This window comes from Fusarium vanettenii, assembly GCF_000151355.1.
Source record: "Fusarium vanettenii 77-13-4 chromosome 5 genomic scaffold NECHAsca_5_chr5_3_0, whole genome shotgun sequence".
Lineage (NCBI taxonomy): Eukaryota > Fungi > Ascomycota > Sordariomycetes > Hypocreales > Nectriaceae > Fusarium > Fusarium vanettenii.
In genome coordinates, this window is record NW_003315878.1 from 1,087,375 (window position 1) to 1,104,522 (window position 17,148).

Consider the following 17,148-nt stretch of genomic DNA (forward strand, 5'->3'; position numbering starts at 1 on the left):
CGACACACAGACAAGTCCATTCGGATGCGTCACGTCGCGCCACAAATGATATCCATTCATTCGCCTCCATCCATCCATCCATGTCCGTCCCATCACATCGCCTATCCTTGCTCTGCCCTGCCCTACCCAGCAGCAACTAGACGACTGATGGATCATCCACTAACCAACCAACCCTTCTTCCCAAATCGAGCAGATGGATGAAAAAGCCGCAAGACTAAAACATGCATCCCCATTAAGCTTCTTACCAACGTCCCTGGCTTTCTCTGTCCTAGACTTCTCCACCTGAGTGGCACAGCCCCCAGTGGCTCTTCGCTCTCCGTCCTCGAAACGCGTCGAAACATCTCGTGGCACGCTATGTTAGTTCCTTTTTCTTCCTGGAAGAATTTCTACCTAGGCTTTCCGTCGATGGGGCGCTGTGCTTGGTCCCCTTGTCACACGGTCCCAGTCATGATGCCTCGAGCCTTGTCCACTGCCTTATACCCAGATGGCTCTTGTTCATCGGCAGATCTTGTCTCATGTCGCCGGAGGGCTCCGAAGGTCTGGGTTGGTAGTTTTCTTCTTGCAAGAGTTGCCTGATCCTCAAAGCCTTTGCACTCGCAAGACAAGCAACATGCAGTGTACCATCCAAGCGAGGCCCAAGACTTCTCCTTTCTCCTGCTGTTGCCCACCCTCAGACTCTCCCAGGACAAATTTTGCACATGACCCTTGTCATGGGGCCGCATGGGACAGAGACACATGCCATGTGCCGAGTGGTATCAATGAATGTAAATTCCTCGTCTATGTTGTCCCCCCCTCAACTCGCTGTCCGTGGTATATATGCAAAGTTTAGCAACATCATGCTTGCCTCGAGTTATTGGATCTGAACCGAGCCGCCTTGACACAATCCAGGCCTGTGTTGTTTCAGAAAGATTTTGTTGATTGCCGTCGCCACATTCAAAGTCTGTCCGCAGATGGTGGGTATCAAAGTCGCCAGCCCCAGTCATCCATCCAGTCCAGACGAGTCCCGCTTCGGCGAACGTCTCGGCTCTGGTTTACCAACCAACTCCCGTAGCACCCTCTGCTGCGAGGAAACCGTTTCGTCGCCTCATCTTCTCCTGCTCCGCACCAACCATTTCCCTCATGCTTGATCCCCAATTAGAATGGGGCTCTATTTTCCCCTGCCCCTACCTCGTCCACGACCTCCTCGTCCACCGCGTCCGCCACGCCCACCTCCTCTAGGCCTTGGCCCCTGAGGCGCGTTGCCGTTGTTTGGCTGTCCACGGGAGCCCTGCTGAGGTGGTGGGGGTACATTGCGGTAGTCCCTTGTGGGAGGTTTTCGAGGAAGCGATGGGGGAGGCGCTGATGGCTGCGATCCGTACGACGAAACGCCTGGCGGAGGAGGTTGCCCGTAAGCTGTTCGAGGAGGGGGCGGTCCGGGCGGAGGAGGTCCAGGAGGGAGGGGAGGCTGGACAGGCGCTCCGTTCTGTCTTCCACCTCTCCCCGGTCTGCCATTTTGGGAGTTCCCGTTCTGCGGCATCTGAATATTACTGGCCATCCGAATCTGTCCCAGTTGTGTTTTCTGCTTGATAGGCCTGTGGCCCAGAAACTCTACATCCGAGTCATCACTTTCTGAGTAGTGAACGTTTGTCGTCCGCGCAGCGTGGCCGCGGATCTTGAGCTCGGGAGCGCGCGTCGTCTTGCCGGTTTGCAGCCCTCCCGTTGTATCCTCGATAGCAGCCAAGCCACATTCAGGGTCAATGTATTGGTCGCGGTTCTCGATCGACCAGGTAGGGTTGGGCACAATATCGCGACGGCGCTTGCAATCAGCGGAGAAGTGCATATCACTCCCACAAAGGGAGCAGGACGCTGGGATAGACACAACCTTCTTGATCGTCAACGCGTCTGGGTGAAACGATCGCCATAGCAGTGTGCATTGTTCCTCAAGGTGGTCTGCCGAACTGCACACTGCACAAGCAAGTCCTTCCTCCTTGGTCAATGCCAGCTTCTCGGTGCAATGAGCTGCCCCATGGCCCAGTTGGCGGCACTTGTCGCATCTTTGCCTCGTGGGGCAGCAGATGTCTGCATGTTCCAGACTTCCACAAGATGAGCATATTAGCGTTGGGCAACTGGGTGCCAGGTGCGTACTCCGACCGCAGAGCAGACACATCTGAGTAGGATCAGTGGCCGAGGGGAAATATATGCGCTGCTGCTCCAACGCTTCCGATCCAGAGGGGACGTTTCTCTGGGTATCGATTGGCGCATTGTGCTTGTCTGAAGACTCCGATGTTTGCTCTGCGCCAGATGTTTGGTTGCCATTTGCCAAACCTTTGTCCAAGGATGACGACGCCCCTTCGTTTGTGTTTGACGCGGCCTTTCCGCCCTGCTCCTGTTTGCTCAGGGTAGGTTCGTATTCGACTTCGCTCTCAGAGTCGGCCGCATCTCCGTCGTCCGCAATCTCGCCCTCGCTGATACTAGAAGTGCGCGAGTGTTTGCGTTTGCGGCCAGTTTCTTTGTTGGGCTGTTTAGCCAGCCAACTGTCAAGTGTTCCCTGCGAAGCTCCCTTAGGCTTCGATGGCTGGAGGCTCTCCAGAAGAGCAGCTAACTCGCCTGTGCTCTCAAACTCTTTCGCTACCTGCTTAGCACTTCGTCGCTTCTTGGGCTTCAAGCCCGCATGGTGCTCGATATAGTTAGCATACGCGGCTTGGGTCAAGGAAGACGAGATAGCATGACTCTGTTCAGAGTTGAGGTCTTGAAAAGCCCGCACCCAGTCCTTGAACCGATTCAGCCAGGAGCCCTGTTTGCCAGTGAGACCAGGAACCTGGAAACTAAGCTCGCCTCGCTTATAGACAGGTATTTCACCTGAACCCTCAAGCGCCGACTCACTCGGTGTACTTGCTTGCGTGGAGGACTTGTTTGTGCCTGTTGAACCTCCCGTAGGCTTCGATTGTTCAGTCTGGTCTCCAAGTTGTGGAGATGAGTTCCCTTTTGAAGATGCCTTGTCTGCATCGCGAGAACCCTCCTCACCGACTTGGGCATCTTGGGCATCCTCTGCTTTCACTCCTGCAGGTTCTGATCCGGCAGTTGCTGTCAGATCAGTCTTCAAGCGTTTCGACTCGGGAGCCGTTGTCGACGGTGAATCGTGAGCATCGTCCAGTGACCTCTTTTTGCTGACCGGGGCAGCCTCATCGTCGCTAGACATGAGGTTGATGACCTCACCGGGATCAAATTCTTTAGATGGCATCTTCGGGGAAGCAAAGGTGTATGTGAGTCTAATGCAGCAAAGGAATGAATCCCCAACAATCAAGCTCGGGGCAAAGGGTCAGAGGTTTGCAAGAAAGGTTTGTCAAGCTCCTCAAACACTCTAAAATCCCAAAGCCTGAGGCTTCAGCCTCGGAGAAACGGCTCCAACCGCAAACTCTCCAACGGCTCCGCCAGATGAAGGTTCTGCACAGCTAACACCTAATAAGGTCTCAATCAACAATGTCCAGACAGAAATAGAAGGGTGAGTCGAGTGTATTTATCCCAGTCAAGTCTCGCCGAGAGGTGGTGCGATGGATCCAGGCATCCACGGCCTGCACTGGCACATGGGAAACAAGGAGCTTCGAGCTGAGATAGGTTGGTAGGTAGGGGTACATGGATGCACGTACCCGTGATGCTGCCGGATGTGAAGCCACGATGCTTGGCTTGCGAGGGCATGTGCTGTGCTGAGGCGGCGAGTGAATAGATGAACGCGTCTAATAGCCTTCCAATGCTTGGTCCAGTGAATTGAGAATCGAGCGCTGCAAATGAAGTGCAGTGCGCTGAACAGGATTTGTTGCGTCAGGGGAGAGATGCGAAATGAAAGCTGTGATGCTATCGATAACGATGAAAGACTCGACCCTGCGTTCCACAGGCCAGCCAATCAGAGGAGGCTACGAGGGTGTCTGCAATTGGCAGTTGCTCACTCGGGCACTATCCCCGAGGATTACCCAGCAACAATCCCTTGCTCTCACTCGATGCCCCCGGCCCTGTATGCTACGACAAGCATGCGACGTCAGCCGATATTCAAGATCTCGCGCCGACTTTGTACGTGCACAAACGTGGCAGTGACTGATGCATCAGACGTCTATTGTTTGATGCCCTCGTCAGCTCAACGGAGACAAGAAGCGGCCAAGCACAAGTCGGTCAGAGTGAGACCCATGCTTTTCTTACGTTGACATGCCATGCCACGCCATCTTGCCGTATTCTGTTTCCCATCTCGGGTAGCCAGAGATTTTTATATCACATTGCAATCTCGCGGCGAAATCTGGGCTCAATCTCTTCAGATCTCGCTTCCCTGCTTTTGCTCCCTTTCCACCGGTTCATCACCGTTAGTGAATCATTGCTTCCTAAAAGCTTAGCCCAGTCTTCGCATCGTTCAGTCTCCAGATTTGCAGAACCACCATCTGGTCTAGAATCTCTGGCATATCGACCCAGCATCGACAGCCTTTCTAGTGCTTCGTCGTTCGTTCCATTCGCCGATCACGTGTGCCCCAGAACATCTGGAGCAGTCTGGAGCGCTTGGCGTCCTAGGCCAGATATCACTTGACTCGCCTTGCTCTGGGACAATTCGGCCACTGTTGCCCTCTCCGGACTTTGAGACGGGAGAATCCCTGCTCTGGTTGAACGGCTGGTCTTATTTCTGGACACCACGAGACGGCAATCCCAACACCCGACACTCACGGAGTACTGTACCTGGGTCCGTCCTGCGGTCCCCTAGAATCCCCTGAAGCTTCCCCTGGGCCAACCCCACGGACTAACTATCCTCCAGCGAGCTACCGCTGCAAGTTCGCCCGCTACGCCCGCTAATTTCAGCAACCCCTCCCCACCCGGAGCCTGGTTCGTGCATTGCGTGTCCCTTCTGGTGGTCCGGCTCCTTTCATGAGAGTGGCTCCTCCTGGCTCAAAGCTTCCACCTGCTCCTGTTCCTGCTCCAGCTCACGGGGGGGACTTTGGATCTTCCGTTTCGGCTTCCCGTCTCGTCCTTGCCTCGACTTCATTCGTGTCCTTCTTTTCAGCGTCCATTCTTCTCTTCGTTAACAACCCAACCCGTCGTGTCCGACCTCTCTGTCTCATTATCTAGCATCACCATAAGCATCTCGCCTCTCACTTTGCCCTTGCATCCGCTTTGCATTCGCCCCCGGACACTTTTCCGTGACATCATTAGGGGGAGCCGCTGCAGCTGCATCCTCATCTTTCTCTCAACTCAATCCAGAAAAACCGCCTCCGTCTGCCATCATTGACAAAGGCAGTGCAAAGCCCGAGCATCCGCCTCGTTGCGAGCCGTCCTCTTCCGCCGATCCCTCCCCTCCTCCCGCCTGCTTCGCTTCACGCTTTTGCGTCGAACCCCGTCAATACCGCCAAGCTGTCTTCCCCAATCTTACTTCAGCGCACCGTCTCCTACGACGCGGGTACCAAACCTCCGCGCCGGGGCAGCATCTACCTCAACATGCCCGACCGAAACGCCGCGGCCGGTGCTCGGAGGAGAAGGTCCAGCAGCATCCTCCAGGTCTACCATGAGCCTCCCGAGACTCTCGAGCAGATTAGCGACCAGGCTTCCCTCCCTAACCTCAACGCCAACTGGACCAACGCCAAAGGTATACCTTGCCTCCACATTCTGCACTTTGCTTCACTTCGGGCCGCACGCTGACATGAACTTTGCTGACAGGTGCCTGGACGATCCACATTGTCCTGATCGCCTGCTGCAAAATTATCTACGATGCTCTTCCCGGCGTCTCCCAAGAGACCTCGTGGACACTGACCAACATGACCTACATGTTTGGCTCCTACATCATGTTCCACCACGTCCGTGGCGTTCCTTTCGACTTCAACAGCGGCGCCTTTGACAACCTCAATATGTGGGAGCAAATCGACAATGGCGCCCAGTACACGCCTACCAAAAAATTCCTTTTGGGCGTTCCCATTGCCTTGTTCCTCGTCAGCACTCATTACACACATTACGACTTGACTTATTTCATTATTAACTTGCTTGCTGTCTTGGGTGTTGTCATTCCCAAGTTGCCGTTTGTGCGTCCCGCCGTCTCAACCCTTTCCCAGGCGTCTGCCTGCATAACCCAGACTGCCTACCAAACTCTATTTTTACATGCTAACGTGTCAACAGAGTCATCGGATGCGATTCGGACTCTTCTCGGGTGTTCCGGAGGATTAGGAAACGGATGAGGAAGCACAATGACTACTACTACGGACCAAACTTGCTCGACTGGCGTCAGGGGCGTTAGGGAAAGATTGTGTTTGACAAGAAAGAGATTGGGAGATATCACAAAATACAGAATGGGGATGGAGAATGTGCATATTAATAGCGAGCATTATCTGTTACGCGACTGATGGCGCTAGGTACGGTCGTTCAGGGGTAGCTTCGGAGACAGCAATTGGATTTGGCATCAGCAACATTTTCTCAACATTTTCCCCTTCGCACGACCGGTTACGCATGAACTCGCACGCAATACGTTCATGGCGCTTGCTGCGGCTGTTGTCATGACGGATGATATGGTGTTGTTCTCGGCGAATTTCGCAACGTATGGATCATTCAGTCGGGACCAAAAGGGTTGAACAAGGTTGACGGGAGCGCCATAGAAGTCTATGGGCCTATCCGGCTCTTTGTAATCCTACCTGGCGTGAACTGAGAAGTTGAGGCCGAAAATCATGACGAATTGTGGTGCGTTCAAGGGAAGCTCGACTCCCCCCTCCCTGGTTCAACAGCAGCAAGTGGCTAGAGCCCAAGCAGCATTGGAAACTGGTTGCTCAACTATTAGGACACGATGAAAGTTATAAGAAGAGGCCAAATTGGCTACTTCTCCTTGAGGGTTCCTCAGCTTTCTTCAAGGATAGAGCCGAGACAACGCTCTCTCCTTTGGTGCACTCAGTTCCCCTCCTTATTAAGTTAGTTTTTCATCTACATCACTATCCTACATCGATATCCACTATGAGGTGCAACGTCTTGGTCCTCTTGGCCTTGACGAATGGCCTTGCTCAGGCCGCTAGCATTGGCCGGCACGAAGGTTCCGTCGGGGCCCATGGGCATACACATGGCAGCTCCTCCGACCCAGTCGTCAAGGCCGCCGTCAAAGCTGAAGCTGATGGCAACCAACTTGAGCACGAGGCCATAGCCCGAATCAAGAACAAGGGCAAGGACCAACGTGTTGATCTTCTCATCAAGAACCCTGCGGGAAAAGGCGAGACTCTGACGGCGGAAGTGTTTACCCCCGGCACCAACCAGAAGGACCAGAAGGAGTCAGACCCAAGGGGCCAAGAGACATCCCCGGATGGGGATGCGGTTGAAGAGGCAAAGGCAGCTGCTCAGCGCGAACAGCGTGAGATTGAGTGGAGGCAAAGACTTGACAAGGAGGTCGCCGAAGCACGCAAGAAGGTTGACGAGCGTGAGCGTGAGCGTGAACGCAAGGAAAAGGAAAAGAAAGAAAAGGAGAAGGAAAAGAACAAGGACAAGGACCACAAGAAGGGCGAACATGATCCTCTTCTCCACATTGACCCCTGCGAAGAGGTTCACCACCATGGCTCGCATCATCATCACAACGCCTCTCACCACCACCACAACTCCTCTCATCGCAAACATGACTCTCATCACCACCACAATGATGACTGCGATAGCCATAGCCATCACAAGTCTCATCGCCATGGCTCTAAGCATCACCATAGCGGTCATCATCATCATGACTCTCATCATCACCACAACCACACTGGACATCACCACCACGGCCATAAGCACGGTCATCATCACGGCCACGGTCACGCTCATGAACATGGCCACCGACACGGCCACGGACATGGTCACGTACATGGGCATGAACATGGTCATCGACACGGTCACGGGCATGAGCATGGCCACGGGCACGAGCACAGTCATGGCCACAGGCATGGACACCACCACGGGCATGGCCATGATCATGGACATGAACACGGACATGACCACAGGCACGGTCATCACCATCATCATGGACATCATCACCAACATGACCATGGACATCATCACCGCCATCGTCACGGTCATCAACACGGTCATGGCCATAGCCATGGTCACAGCCATGGGCATAATGAGCATCATCGACACCATGAGCACCATGGCCATCACCATGGACATGGTCACGGACACCATCATAGTCATCACGGCCACCATAGTCATGATGCCAGTCATCACGGAGGCCATCACGGTGGCAACCATGCTGGAGCTGGTACAGGTCACAACAACCATCATGGACATCATGGAGGCCATGGCGGTAGCCGCGGCGGCAACCGTACCGATGCTAGCAACCACAGCGAGGGGCATTACGACTACACTCATACGCCCAAGTACCATGAGCACACATACTACACCACTCATGAGCCTACACTGAGGGCCGACTGCTCTGGTGGAAGATGCAACCGCAAGCCCTGCTGCAAGTGCAATGGCCACTGGGCCCAGCCTGGCTGCTGGCACTGCAAGAATCATCAGGAGTTCCCTGGAGACAGCTGTCCTACCACCACCACTACCACCAACACTCGTTTCAGCACCAGGTACTCGACTACCACCCGCACCGGCGCTCCCACTTACACCACCACGACAAAGCGCAAGTATACCACCTCGACCAGGACCTACTCACGCAAGAGCACCACCACTATTGCCCCTCAAATCACCAAGGCTCCCGAGGCCAAGGGTGGCAAGTCAGGAGACGAAGCCAAGGGCTTCGAGGCCCCCAACTGGCAGCCAAAGAAGGATGGCAAGGGCTACAAGGTCCCAGAAGGTTACGATGGCCCCATTCCTAAGAAGAAGGAGAAGGAGGCAGCCCAGGAGGTCATTTTGGAGATCTGCGCCAAGATCGAGAAAGGAGAGTACAAGTCTGACAATGTCTGTGAGAAGATCAAGGTGGAGTACAAGGGCGAGTACAAGGATGAGGACATTTGCGAGAAGGTCAAGCATTGTCCAGTCTATGGCAAGGCCCCTGCTCCTGCTCCTGCTCCTGCTCCTGCTCCAGCCCCTGAAGACATTTGTGAGAAGGTCAAGAAGGGGTACTACAAGCATGAGGAAGTTGTCTGTGATAAGATCCGAAAGGGACTGTACACGGGTGACTACAAGGAGGAGCACTTCTGCAAGAAGATCAAGCACTGCCTACCCCCTATTGTCCCTGCTCCGGCTCCAGCTCCAGCTCCTGCGCCAGCTCCTGCACCCGCTCCGGCTCCAGTCCCCGAGGACATTTGCGAGAGAGTCAAGAAGGGGTATTACAAGCGCGAGGAAGTTGTTTGTGATCAGATCCGAAAGGGTTTGTACACAGGTGACTACAAGAAGGAGGAACCTTTCTGCAACAAGATCAAGCATTGCCTGCCCTACTACGCTCCTACTCCTAGGGAGGACATCTGCGAAAGGGTCAAGAAGGGAGACTACAAGCGCGAGGAAATCATTTGCGTCCAGATCCAGAGGGGCCAGTATGCGGGCGATTACAAGAAGGATGAGGTTGTCTGTGAGAAGATCAGGCACTGCCTGCCGTATCATGCCCCAGCCCCAGCCCCGATTCCTGCTCCCATTCCCGCTCCCGCTCCCGCTCCCATCCCCGCGCCTGCTCCTAAGGAGGACATTTGCGAGAGGTACAAGAAGGGCGAGTACAAGAAGGAAGAGGACGTCTGCGTGAGGATCCAGAAGGGCGAGTACAGGGAGGAGTACAAGAAGGAGAAGGATGTCTGCGAGAAGATCAAGCCTTGCCAAGAGCATCACTACTACAAGGCCCCTGCTCCTGCCCCTATCCCTGCTCCTGAGAAGTACAAGTACGAAGTCAAGCCAGAGGTCGTCTACAAGTCTGAGGAGAAGTTCTACAAACCAGAGGAGAAGATCATCTACAAGGAGGAAGAGAAGGTCGCTTACAAGCCGGAGGAAAAGGTTGTCATCAAGCCTGAGGAGAAGATTGTCGTCAAGCCCGAGGAAAAGGTCATCATCAAGCCAGAAGAGAAGCCTGCTCCTGCTCCTGCCCCGGTCCCCGCCCCGGCTCCAATTCCGGCTCCAATTCCGGCCCCCGCTCCCAAGCCCGCCGAGGAAAAGCCCGTCGCCAAGCCGGAGGAGAAGAAGCCAGAGGAGAAGAAGCCGGAGGAAAAGAAGGTGGCCCATGTCACTCCGGAAGAGAAGAAGCCTCCTTCCGAGGGCAACGCTTCTTCTGGAGGTAAGACGTTCCGTGATGGCGATGACAACCCCCCGGACGTCCCGTTGACCGTATCCACCTCAGCATCGAGCCACGCCGCCACCATCTCGACCGCCGGTGCCTTTTTCTTTGTCGTCGTCAATCTGCTCCTGTGAACCTGAGTGGATAGACTAGACAGAGTCCAATCAAGGGGAGGGATGGAAAAGTTAGTTTTCTGATGCGAGATGTTTTGGGGGCACGGCTTTTATCTTGTCGTTATAATGGTAATGGACTCTGGAGATGCATTTAGTAGGTAGGTAGTTAAGGACCTAGGGAAGAAATAGACGTGGCCCTCTAATTGATCGTGGTCTCTCCTCTTGATGATCATGTCAAGTCAGCCTCAGATTGCAAAATTCCCCCGTGTCGTCCGGTGATTCGGTCGGCCGAGCATCGGACATGTCGCCGGCAGTTGGCACTCGCTTCGTCAGCCGTGAGGAGAACAAACAGAGAAACAAACGTCATTTTCCCACATGTACAAGATATAGGCTTTTTAACTCCGAGCCACCGATGTCGATGGTGTGGACTGCTACTACCAGCCGTGTAGCTTTTATTGGTGGGCCGGAAATCGGCATTGAGGTGGGAGAAATGGCGAGACGACGTCGACTCGGTTTCCGAGGATCTTGAGATGCATATAAAGATGCAAAGAGGGGCATTGTGTTGATGAAGCTATACCCATCCATCTCAAGTCATCTAATCAATCAGTTCAACCCCATCGTCAATATGAAGGATAACGTTACCCCGCTGTATACTAGCCCTCAACTGGGCGCCAGGGTCTCGACATATTCCGAGCAGCATTCGACGCCGCTGCCCAAGTACATCAGCGACTACCACGCCCATATCTCCTCCACTCGTGATGATTCAGAGTACTTGAGCTCTGGCTTCCAATCCCAATTCAATATCTTCCTTGCCAAGTCCATCGGTGCCAAGAGAGGTGAGTACCAATCTCTACCGAGTAAGATATTCGCCAAGTTGCTAAACGGGCCTTTAACAGTCCTTGAGATTGGCGTCTATGCCGGATTCTCTGCCCTTGTCTGGGCTCATGCCGTTGGACCAGACGGCCAGGTAACTGGCTTGGAGTATGAGCCCGAGTACGCCAAGCTCTCCAACGAGGGATTCGCAGCCAACGGCGTCAACAACGTTGAAATTGTCGTCGGCCCTGCATCTGAGACGTGAGGGAGACAAACGCCTGACTCACCGAGAAGAAAGAATGCTGATTCGGATAGGCTACCAAAACTGAACCCCAGCAAGCCGTACGACCTCGTCTTCATCGATGCCGATAAGACGGGGTACCCAGGTTATCTGAGACAGCTCCTCGAGGGGTCTCAGCCCGGCAGCGCAAAGAGGATTCTCCGACCTGGTGCCCTCATCGTCTCGGACAACGTGTTGCGCCGGGGTTTGGTTGCGGATGACAAGGCGCTCGGCGACGAGGAGCTCACTGGAGACAAGCTCGCCAACGTGCTGGCCTTGAGGGAGTTTAATGACCTGAGCTTGAGCAACCCGCGATTGGAGACGTTTGTCATACCTCTGTGGGACGGTGTCAGCGTCATCAGACTCATTGATTAGATTAATTGGGGAGCACGAGTTATGTGTGTTTTGTTCCAGGTGGTTCAAAGGGGTTGTCTCAGGCTCAGTATAAGTTTAATTTGATCGAGTACATGCTACTACTGAATAAATGACAACAAGCAACATGGAGATGACGCATCTCCTTGGTATCGTATCTGTAATGTACAGGTGAAAAGAAAATGTAAAATGTCATGATTCATATTTGCGTATAGAAAAGTAGCTCTAAAGAGCATCTGGGGTATTTCCCTTGGCTTAATCCAACAGTAGTCATTAGTCCTCCTCTCTCATCTTCTCAACATAATCCAAAAACTCAAGTAAAATTGCAGTGTGCCTCTTCTCAGCCCGCGTTACTTAGTAGCGGGTAGGGGAGGACTGGTATGCAGCCATCTTCTTGCTCTCACGGCTGCGGCGACGACGGCCTGAGCAGCAGGTGAAGAAGACAATGATGGTGGCAGCCAGGGCGAGAACAGCAGCGACAAGGACGAGCCAGATACCGACAGCCCATTCAGCGTTGAGGTCGATGTCGGCGTTGTTGACCCGTCTCTTGACAAGGGCAAAGCCAGCAAAGTCACAGGCTAGGGCGACAAGAGTGACAAAGAAGGCCAAGAGGGCGACGAGCGACGACATCAGGGAGCCCAATGTGCCGGCGCCGAGGGCCAGGAGGAAGGCGATGAAGCAGAGCCCGGTAGCAACGGGATGCAGCACCATGACATAGGTCAATGCCTTGGCCGTGTTTTCAGCAGCATCAGAGAATTCGACGACATTGCCTCCAGCAGCGTTGTAGATGACCGAGGCAGGGTTGTAGCCGATCTGAGACTTGGAGCATTCATCGCTAAGAGGTTGTTAGCATCGTGTTGGTCCAATTGTCGAGGCGATGGCCTCAATATTGTCAAAACTTACCCGCTCTCTCTGAGAATGCAATAACCAAAGGTGCCAAAGTTGATTGTTGTTGGGGTCTGGCTAGTGTTGGTCCGGGCCAGCTCGTTAAGGTCGACCTTGAGGATGGCGATGTCGTTGACAACAGGAGCAGTAATGTCAACAACAATGAGCAAGACTGTCGCAGCGAACAGCAAGAAGCCGCCAAAATGATGGATGAATCGTCCAACGCCCATTGTGATGTGGTGTATAGTGCGGTGTAAGAGTAGAACACGCTAGAGTATAGATGATACAGCTGATGATAGTAAACAAAAAGATACGATGACCACTCAAACAGAAATCGAGGTCGTAGACGGCCAAGATATAAGTTGCGACACAATGCCGCTACTCAGGGCAACAAGCATTGCGCAGCAGATGGAACGGCGGTGCTTGGCTGAGACGTCATCACCAAGCCCTGTTTTGGACTCATCCGTGCCGAAACCCGCCATGCAGAGGGCCAAGCCATATTAGTGATTCCCATCGCGAGTGACAGGTTCTACGACGCAGTGACGTAGATATGGTGGCTTTGTCGAATCGTGGCTAATCTGCCGGGGTGTGGGGTCGCTCGATTATTCCTGATTCGGGCCATCTTGTTATTGGTCTTGACAAGGATCTTTTTCCTTGGGGACGTGTGCCGTCGCTTTTCCAACGTCACACGTCCAAATCCTTGGCTGATCCAATCGAGTCCAGGAACCTGGCGAGGTGAAGTGAGGTAAAGTGAGATGCGCAGTCTTGGAATGATCTGCTCGTTCCATGGCGCAATTACACCGAGACAGCTTCCTCCTGGTCCTCGGCGAAAACCGTCTGGGCTGCCTCATCGCCGCGTGATACCAGAGATGAATATGATCGTCGCCTTAGGCAAAAGCTAATGCTAATTCGAGATCTTCTGGCGTGGAGATGCTTAGCTTAGTCTAGCCATGAGTTGCGTCGCGTTGCGCAACTGGCTAAGCCTCAGTCGAGGAGCTGAGATTCGTCTCCTGTTTATGGGTCTTGTTTGACAGACTTTTCTTTTTCTGTTGGCTGCTCGATATCATCCTCCAGTTCGACATCTTCTGGCTCATCATTCTCTGCAGACTCTTCCTCTTTCGCATTAGAGCGGTTGAATTTGCTCGGGATGATGTTCCGAAGTGCAAATCGGACAGTAGCGTTGGAATTTTTCGATGGCTTCGCTCCAAAATCAGGAGCCCATTGCTTCAGTACCGTCGTCGCCAACGAGTCGGGAAGCGATTGGTTAAGGGTCTCGGAAATAAAAGATTTTTGATCCTTGATAAAATCGGGCCATGGTCTGCTCAACATCGACTTGGCGCTGAGGTGATGTCGGTAATCAGGAGACGGAGACACTTCGATAGTAAACTCCTTTTCCGCGTCTTCTTGAGTTTCTTGCTTGAACGTATGTCGACTTTCGATTACATTCAAAAGCGTCCCAAAACCTCCAGCACTGGCCTTGCGTTTTTCGTTCGCGGGTGTCGTGGACTTGGTCGGTGTCTGGACGGTAACTGTGTATGGGCTACCGGCAGTCACTTTGGTGACGGCTGCAGCATCCCTCATCAATGATACGAATGAGGCATCATGGCCCTGGACAGTGTATGGTTAGCACAATTAGCAAGCCTCTTTGCTGATAAGGATGCCTACCGGGATGGCTCTAAAGTGTTCAACCGGTCCATGCTTCTCCAGCAGCTGTAGAATGGACCGCCTCTCGCTCAAGGTGACTGGTGGTGGTGAAACGGCAATGGATACAGAGCGCCTTGCTGTTTCCTGGGAACGCACAGCACGTGCAGCCTGTGCAGCAGTGGCCATGGCGCAATCGATCAAGGAGAGCTCGTAGAATAAAGAGCTTGTCTTTCTTGGTGGTGAGCAAAGAAGCTCCAAAAAGAATGCGGGCGGATGGCAGGGGTTTAACTCGGCTTGGTGGGGCCGAACCGTGCACGCATCCCGCGTCTCCAGCTCCTTCCTTACCTTTCGCGATGCTCTTTTGACTTCAACCTTCAACAATCGAACCTTTCATAAGCACACAACGTTACGACCTGCTCAGACATCGCCTTCAACTTATTAACAACATAATCGCTTATCGATCCATCATCCTGAGACCGTACTTTATCTTCCGACTGCCGAAGCAACAAGCTACGAAACCTCCCTCCTACAGGAGGGCATCGGCTTCATCGACATGGCGACGCCAACAGCCATGAAGCACGTCGCCTCGCAACAGGGCCGCACGCCCTCGCAACTCGCTGTCGCAACGCCTCCCGTATCTACACCCTTCTCAAACCCTGCTCATGCTGTCTTTTCGCCCCGAGGGCCGCGTTCGTCGCCGCAGCAATTTAAGAAGTCACCAGCTGCTTCTACGCTCATGGCGGCGCAAGCCTCCAATGCGCCCTTAAACTTCGACAGTCCATCTACAGCGGCAGCCATGGGAGCCCTTGGTATTGGCGCCGGTCTTGATATTGGCCTTGATAATGTTGGTGTTGGTCTTGGGAATCTGGGTGCTCTTGCGGAGGATGACAAGCTGAAGCGTCTGGAAACCATTATCGAGGTCTTGAACGTATGTGGTCTTGCTGCTTCCTATGCACTTCTCTGCTAACTTCTCTTAGAAAAAGAAGGGACTCGTCAGCGAAGCCGGCTTGGAACGTCTGGCGCAGCGAATAGGACTCGACTGTCTGTCAGAAGACCACACAGCACCCAACGGCCGAAAACAAAGAACCCTTGTCATAGCAGGCTCAGCCATTCAGTTGGATATCGCATTGGACAATAATATCGTCGAAAACCTCTCGCTTGCTTTTCCAGAGTCTGCTCCCTCAGTCACCAAACACGTCGATCGAGCAAGTCAGATCCTCCTTAGAGATCTTCAGCTTCTCCCAAGCCAAAGCCCATTGACCAAAACCCTCGACAAATTCGCCATCAATCTAGAACGACTAGCAGTTCTAGACAAACTCAGCATCATTCCAGGACTCGACTGTCATGAGGCTTTGGCAGGCATCTATGGGAGCCTGGAGAGACTTTACCAGTGGGACGTGGCCCAACTCAGCCAGGAGCCAGGAATCAACAAGTCGCCCAGTGCGCTATCCGTTGCAGCCATGTGCACGAGGCACGGATTCCCTATTATGCACCCGAGAGAGCGGGTGGGCTTGGCTTTGCAGTATTGGAAGACGCTACGACTTATTCAACCGACAACCGACAAACTTGCTTCATTTGCCGAAGAGCGAGAAAAGGTCTGGTCACTCTTAATCGGTTGCGCTTCCATAGGGGGTATGGGTCATCAGCCTGTGAGGGTCTCCGAGGACTGGATTTCCAAGAACGTGGTGACAACTGAGCCGACCTTGGATCCCAAAAAGCCGAACCTGGACTGGCTAGAGCCCGATAACGTTGTGCTACCCCCATCCGAAGAGAATAAGGACGCCGGAATGGAAATGATTCAACCAGATCTCTCAACAGCAAGGGTACCTCAGGTCATGTTCACCGTCACATTTGACCCTCCTGTCATTCTCCCTCAGAACGACTGGATGCGGTTGCATGCTTTGGCGAACGTGAACGCTCCGCCCATCTTTGGATATCCGCCTACCTTTGACGGCTTGTTCTTCCCTGTGCCTCCTGGTAGTGCTCAGGATCCAAGTGAGCTTCGAACAATCACTCGTCAACGCGATGTCCGCGTATATGACAAAGATCAGAAGCCATTGGTCAAGTCTCACCGGAACTCGTTGTTCATCTACAAACCTATATATTCTCAAGTAGTTACTGAGATACCCTTCTCTCACCCTCGCCAGCTTATCGACATGCTCCCCTTACTTCGGCAGTATGCTTTCGTTGCAACCTTGCTCGAAAGCAGCTTTGGGTCTGAGACAAAGGAAGCTGAGCCACGACCCAAGCAAGGAAGCACGCCAGCCCCAGCACCCAAACCCAATGTTGACAGCAAAAATGAGCTGGCAGACTTTATGGACCTTTCTCCTGCATCTTCCGAGACCCCAACCAGTGAAGAGATCAACTTGGATGTCACTCTCTGGGTCCATCCTACTCCTCATCTGCAGGTCGTCTTCCCCTTCCGCAACTCGACAGCTAACGTCACGCTTAAGGTGCTCGAGGACGGAGTAGTGGAGGTGGCTGATGAGAACGTCATCCCTCGAGATGAAAACGCCAAGATGAAGAATAAGGAGCTGACGCGGTCGGACCTTGGCAGGGTGCTGGAGCACATGGAGGATCTCTGCAAGTGGACTGAGTGGATCCGTACACGTCTTGCTTGAGGCGAGGTGGGCGTGGCCAGAGGTTGAGGAGTCTATTATCGCGTTAGGTAGAGTTGGATGATACCCCGAGAGTCGTGATTACGCACTCATGAAATGAACGCGCGTCAAGATTGTGGGAATGCAAAGTTAATTCGAATTTGTCATTCTCAATACTCGTACGCATAGAACCAATGTTGAAAGAGCATGTTAAGTCAGTGCACGTCTGAACTTGACCATCAAGTCAACCTCAGCTGGCATCGCCTTGTGATATAATACATTGTCTAG

The 17,148-nt window shown here is 53.4% G+C and overlaps 5 protein-coding genes across 5 annotated transcripts; 4 read left to right on the forward strand and 1 right to left on the reverse strand.

Annotated features, from left to right (window-relative positions):
• Positions 1 to 1,147: 1,147 nt before the first annotated feature.
• On the reverse strand, positions 1,148 to 3,178 carry NECHADRAFT_93654 (uncharacterized protein; the record flags this gene model as incomplete). Its single annotated transcript, XM_003051177.1, has 4 exons — positions 1,148 to 1,392; positions 1,474 to 2,271; positions 2,305 to 2,874; positions 3,004 to 3,178. The coding sequence occupies 4 exons, from the start codon at positions 3,176 to 3,178 to the stop codon at positions 1,148 to 1,150; spliced, it is 1,788 nt and encodes a 595-aa protein (XP_003051223.1).
• Positions 3,179 to 5,355: 2,177 nt separating this feature from the next.
• NECHADRAFT_61219 (uncharacterized protein) lies at positions 5,356 to 6,405 on the forward strand. Its single transcript, XM_003050788.1, has 3 exons — positions 5,356 to 5,593; positions 5,665 to 6,023; positions 6,118 to 6,405. The coding sequence occupies exons 1-3, from the start codon at positions 5,446 to 5,448 to the stop codon at positions 6,163 to 6,165; spliced, it is 555 nt and encodes a 184-aa protein (XP_003050834.1). The 5' UTR covers positions 5,356 to 5,445; the 3' UTR covers positions 6,166 to 6,405.
• Positions 6,406 to 6,939: 534 nt separating this feature from the next.
• Positions 6,940 to 10,290, forward strand: NECHADRAFT_80487 (uncharacterized protein; the record flags this gene model as incomplete). Its single annotated transcript, XM_003050789.1, has 3 exons — positions 6,940 to 7,247; positions 7,639 to 8,248; positions 8,323 to 10,290. 3 exons carry the CDS (start codon positions 6,940 to 6,942, stop codon positions 10,288 to 10,290), a joined length of 2,886 nt encoding a protein of 961 aa, XP_003050835.1.
• A 576-nt stretch (positions 10,291 to 10,866) lies between these two features.
• NECHADRAFT_100574 (uncharacterized protein) lies at positions 10,867 to 12,933 on the forward strand. Its single transcript, XM_003050790.1, has 4 exons — positions 10,867 to 11,105; positions 11,166 to 11,343; positions 11,398 to 12,569; positions 12,638 to 12,933. Exons 1-3 carry the CDS (start codon positions 10,895 to 10,897, stop codon positions 11,735 to 11,737), a joined length of 729 nt encoding a protein of 242 aa, XP_003050836.1. The 5' UTR covers positions 10,867 to 10,894; the 3' UTR covers positions 11,738 to 12,569; positions 12,638 to 12,933.
• Positions 12,934 to 14,816: 1,883 nt separating this feature from the next.
• Positions 14,817 to 17,082, forward strand: NECHADRAFT_69473 (uncharacterized protein; the record flags this gene model as incomplete). Its single annotated transcript, XM_003050791.1, has 2 exons — positions 14,817 to 15,191; positions 15,241 to 17,082. 2 exons carry the CDS (start codon positions 14,817 to 14,819, stop codon positions 16,882 to 16,884), a joined length of 2,019 nt encoding a protein of 672 aa, XP_003050837.1. The 3' UTR covers positions 16,885 to 17,082.
• Between the last annotated feature and the right edge of the window lie 66 nt (positions 17,083 to 17,148).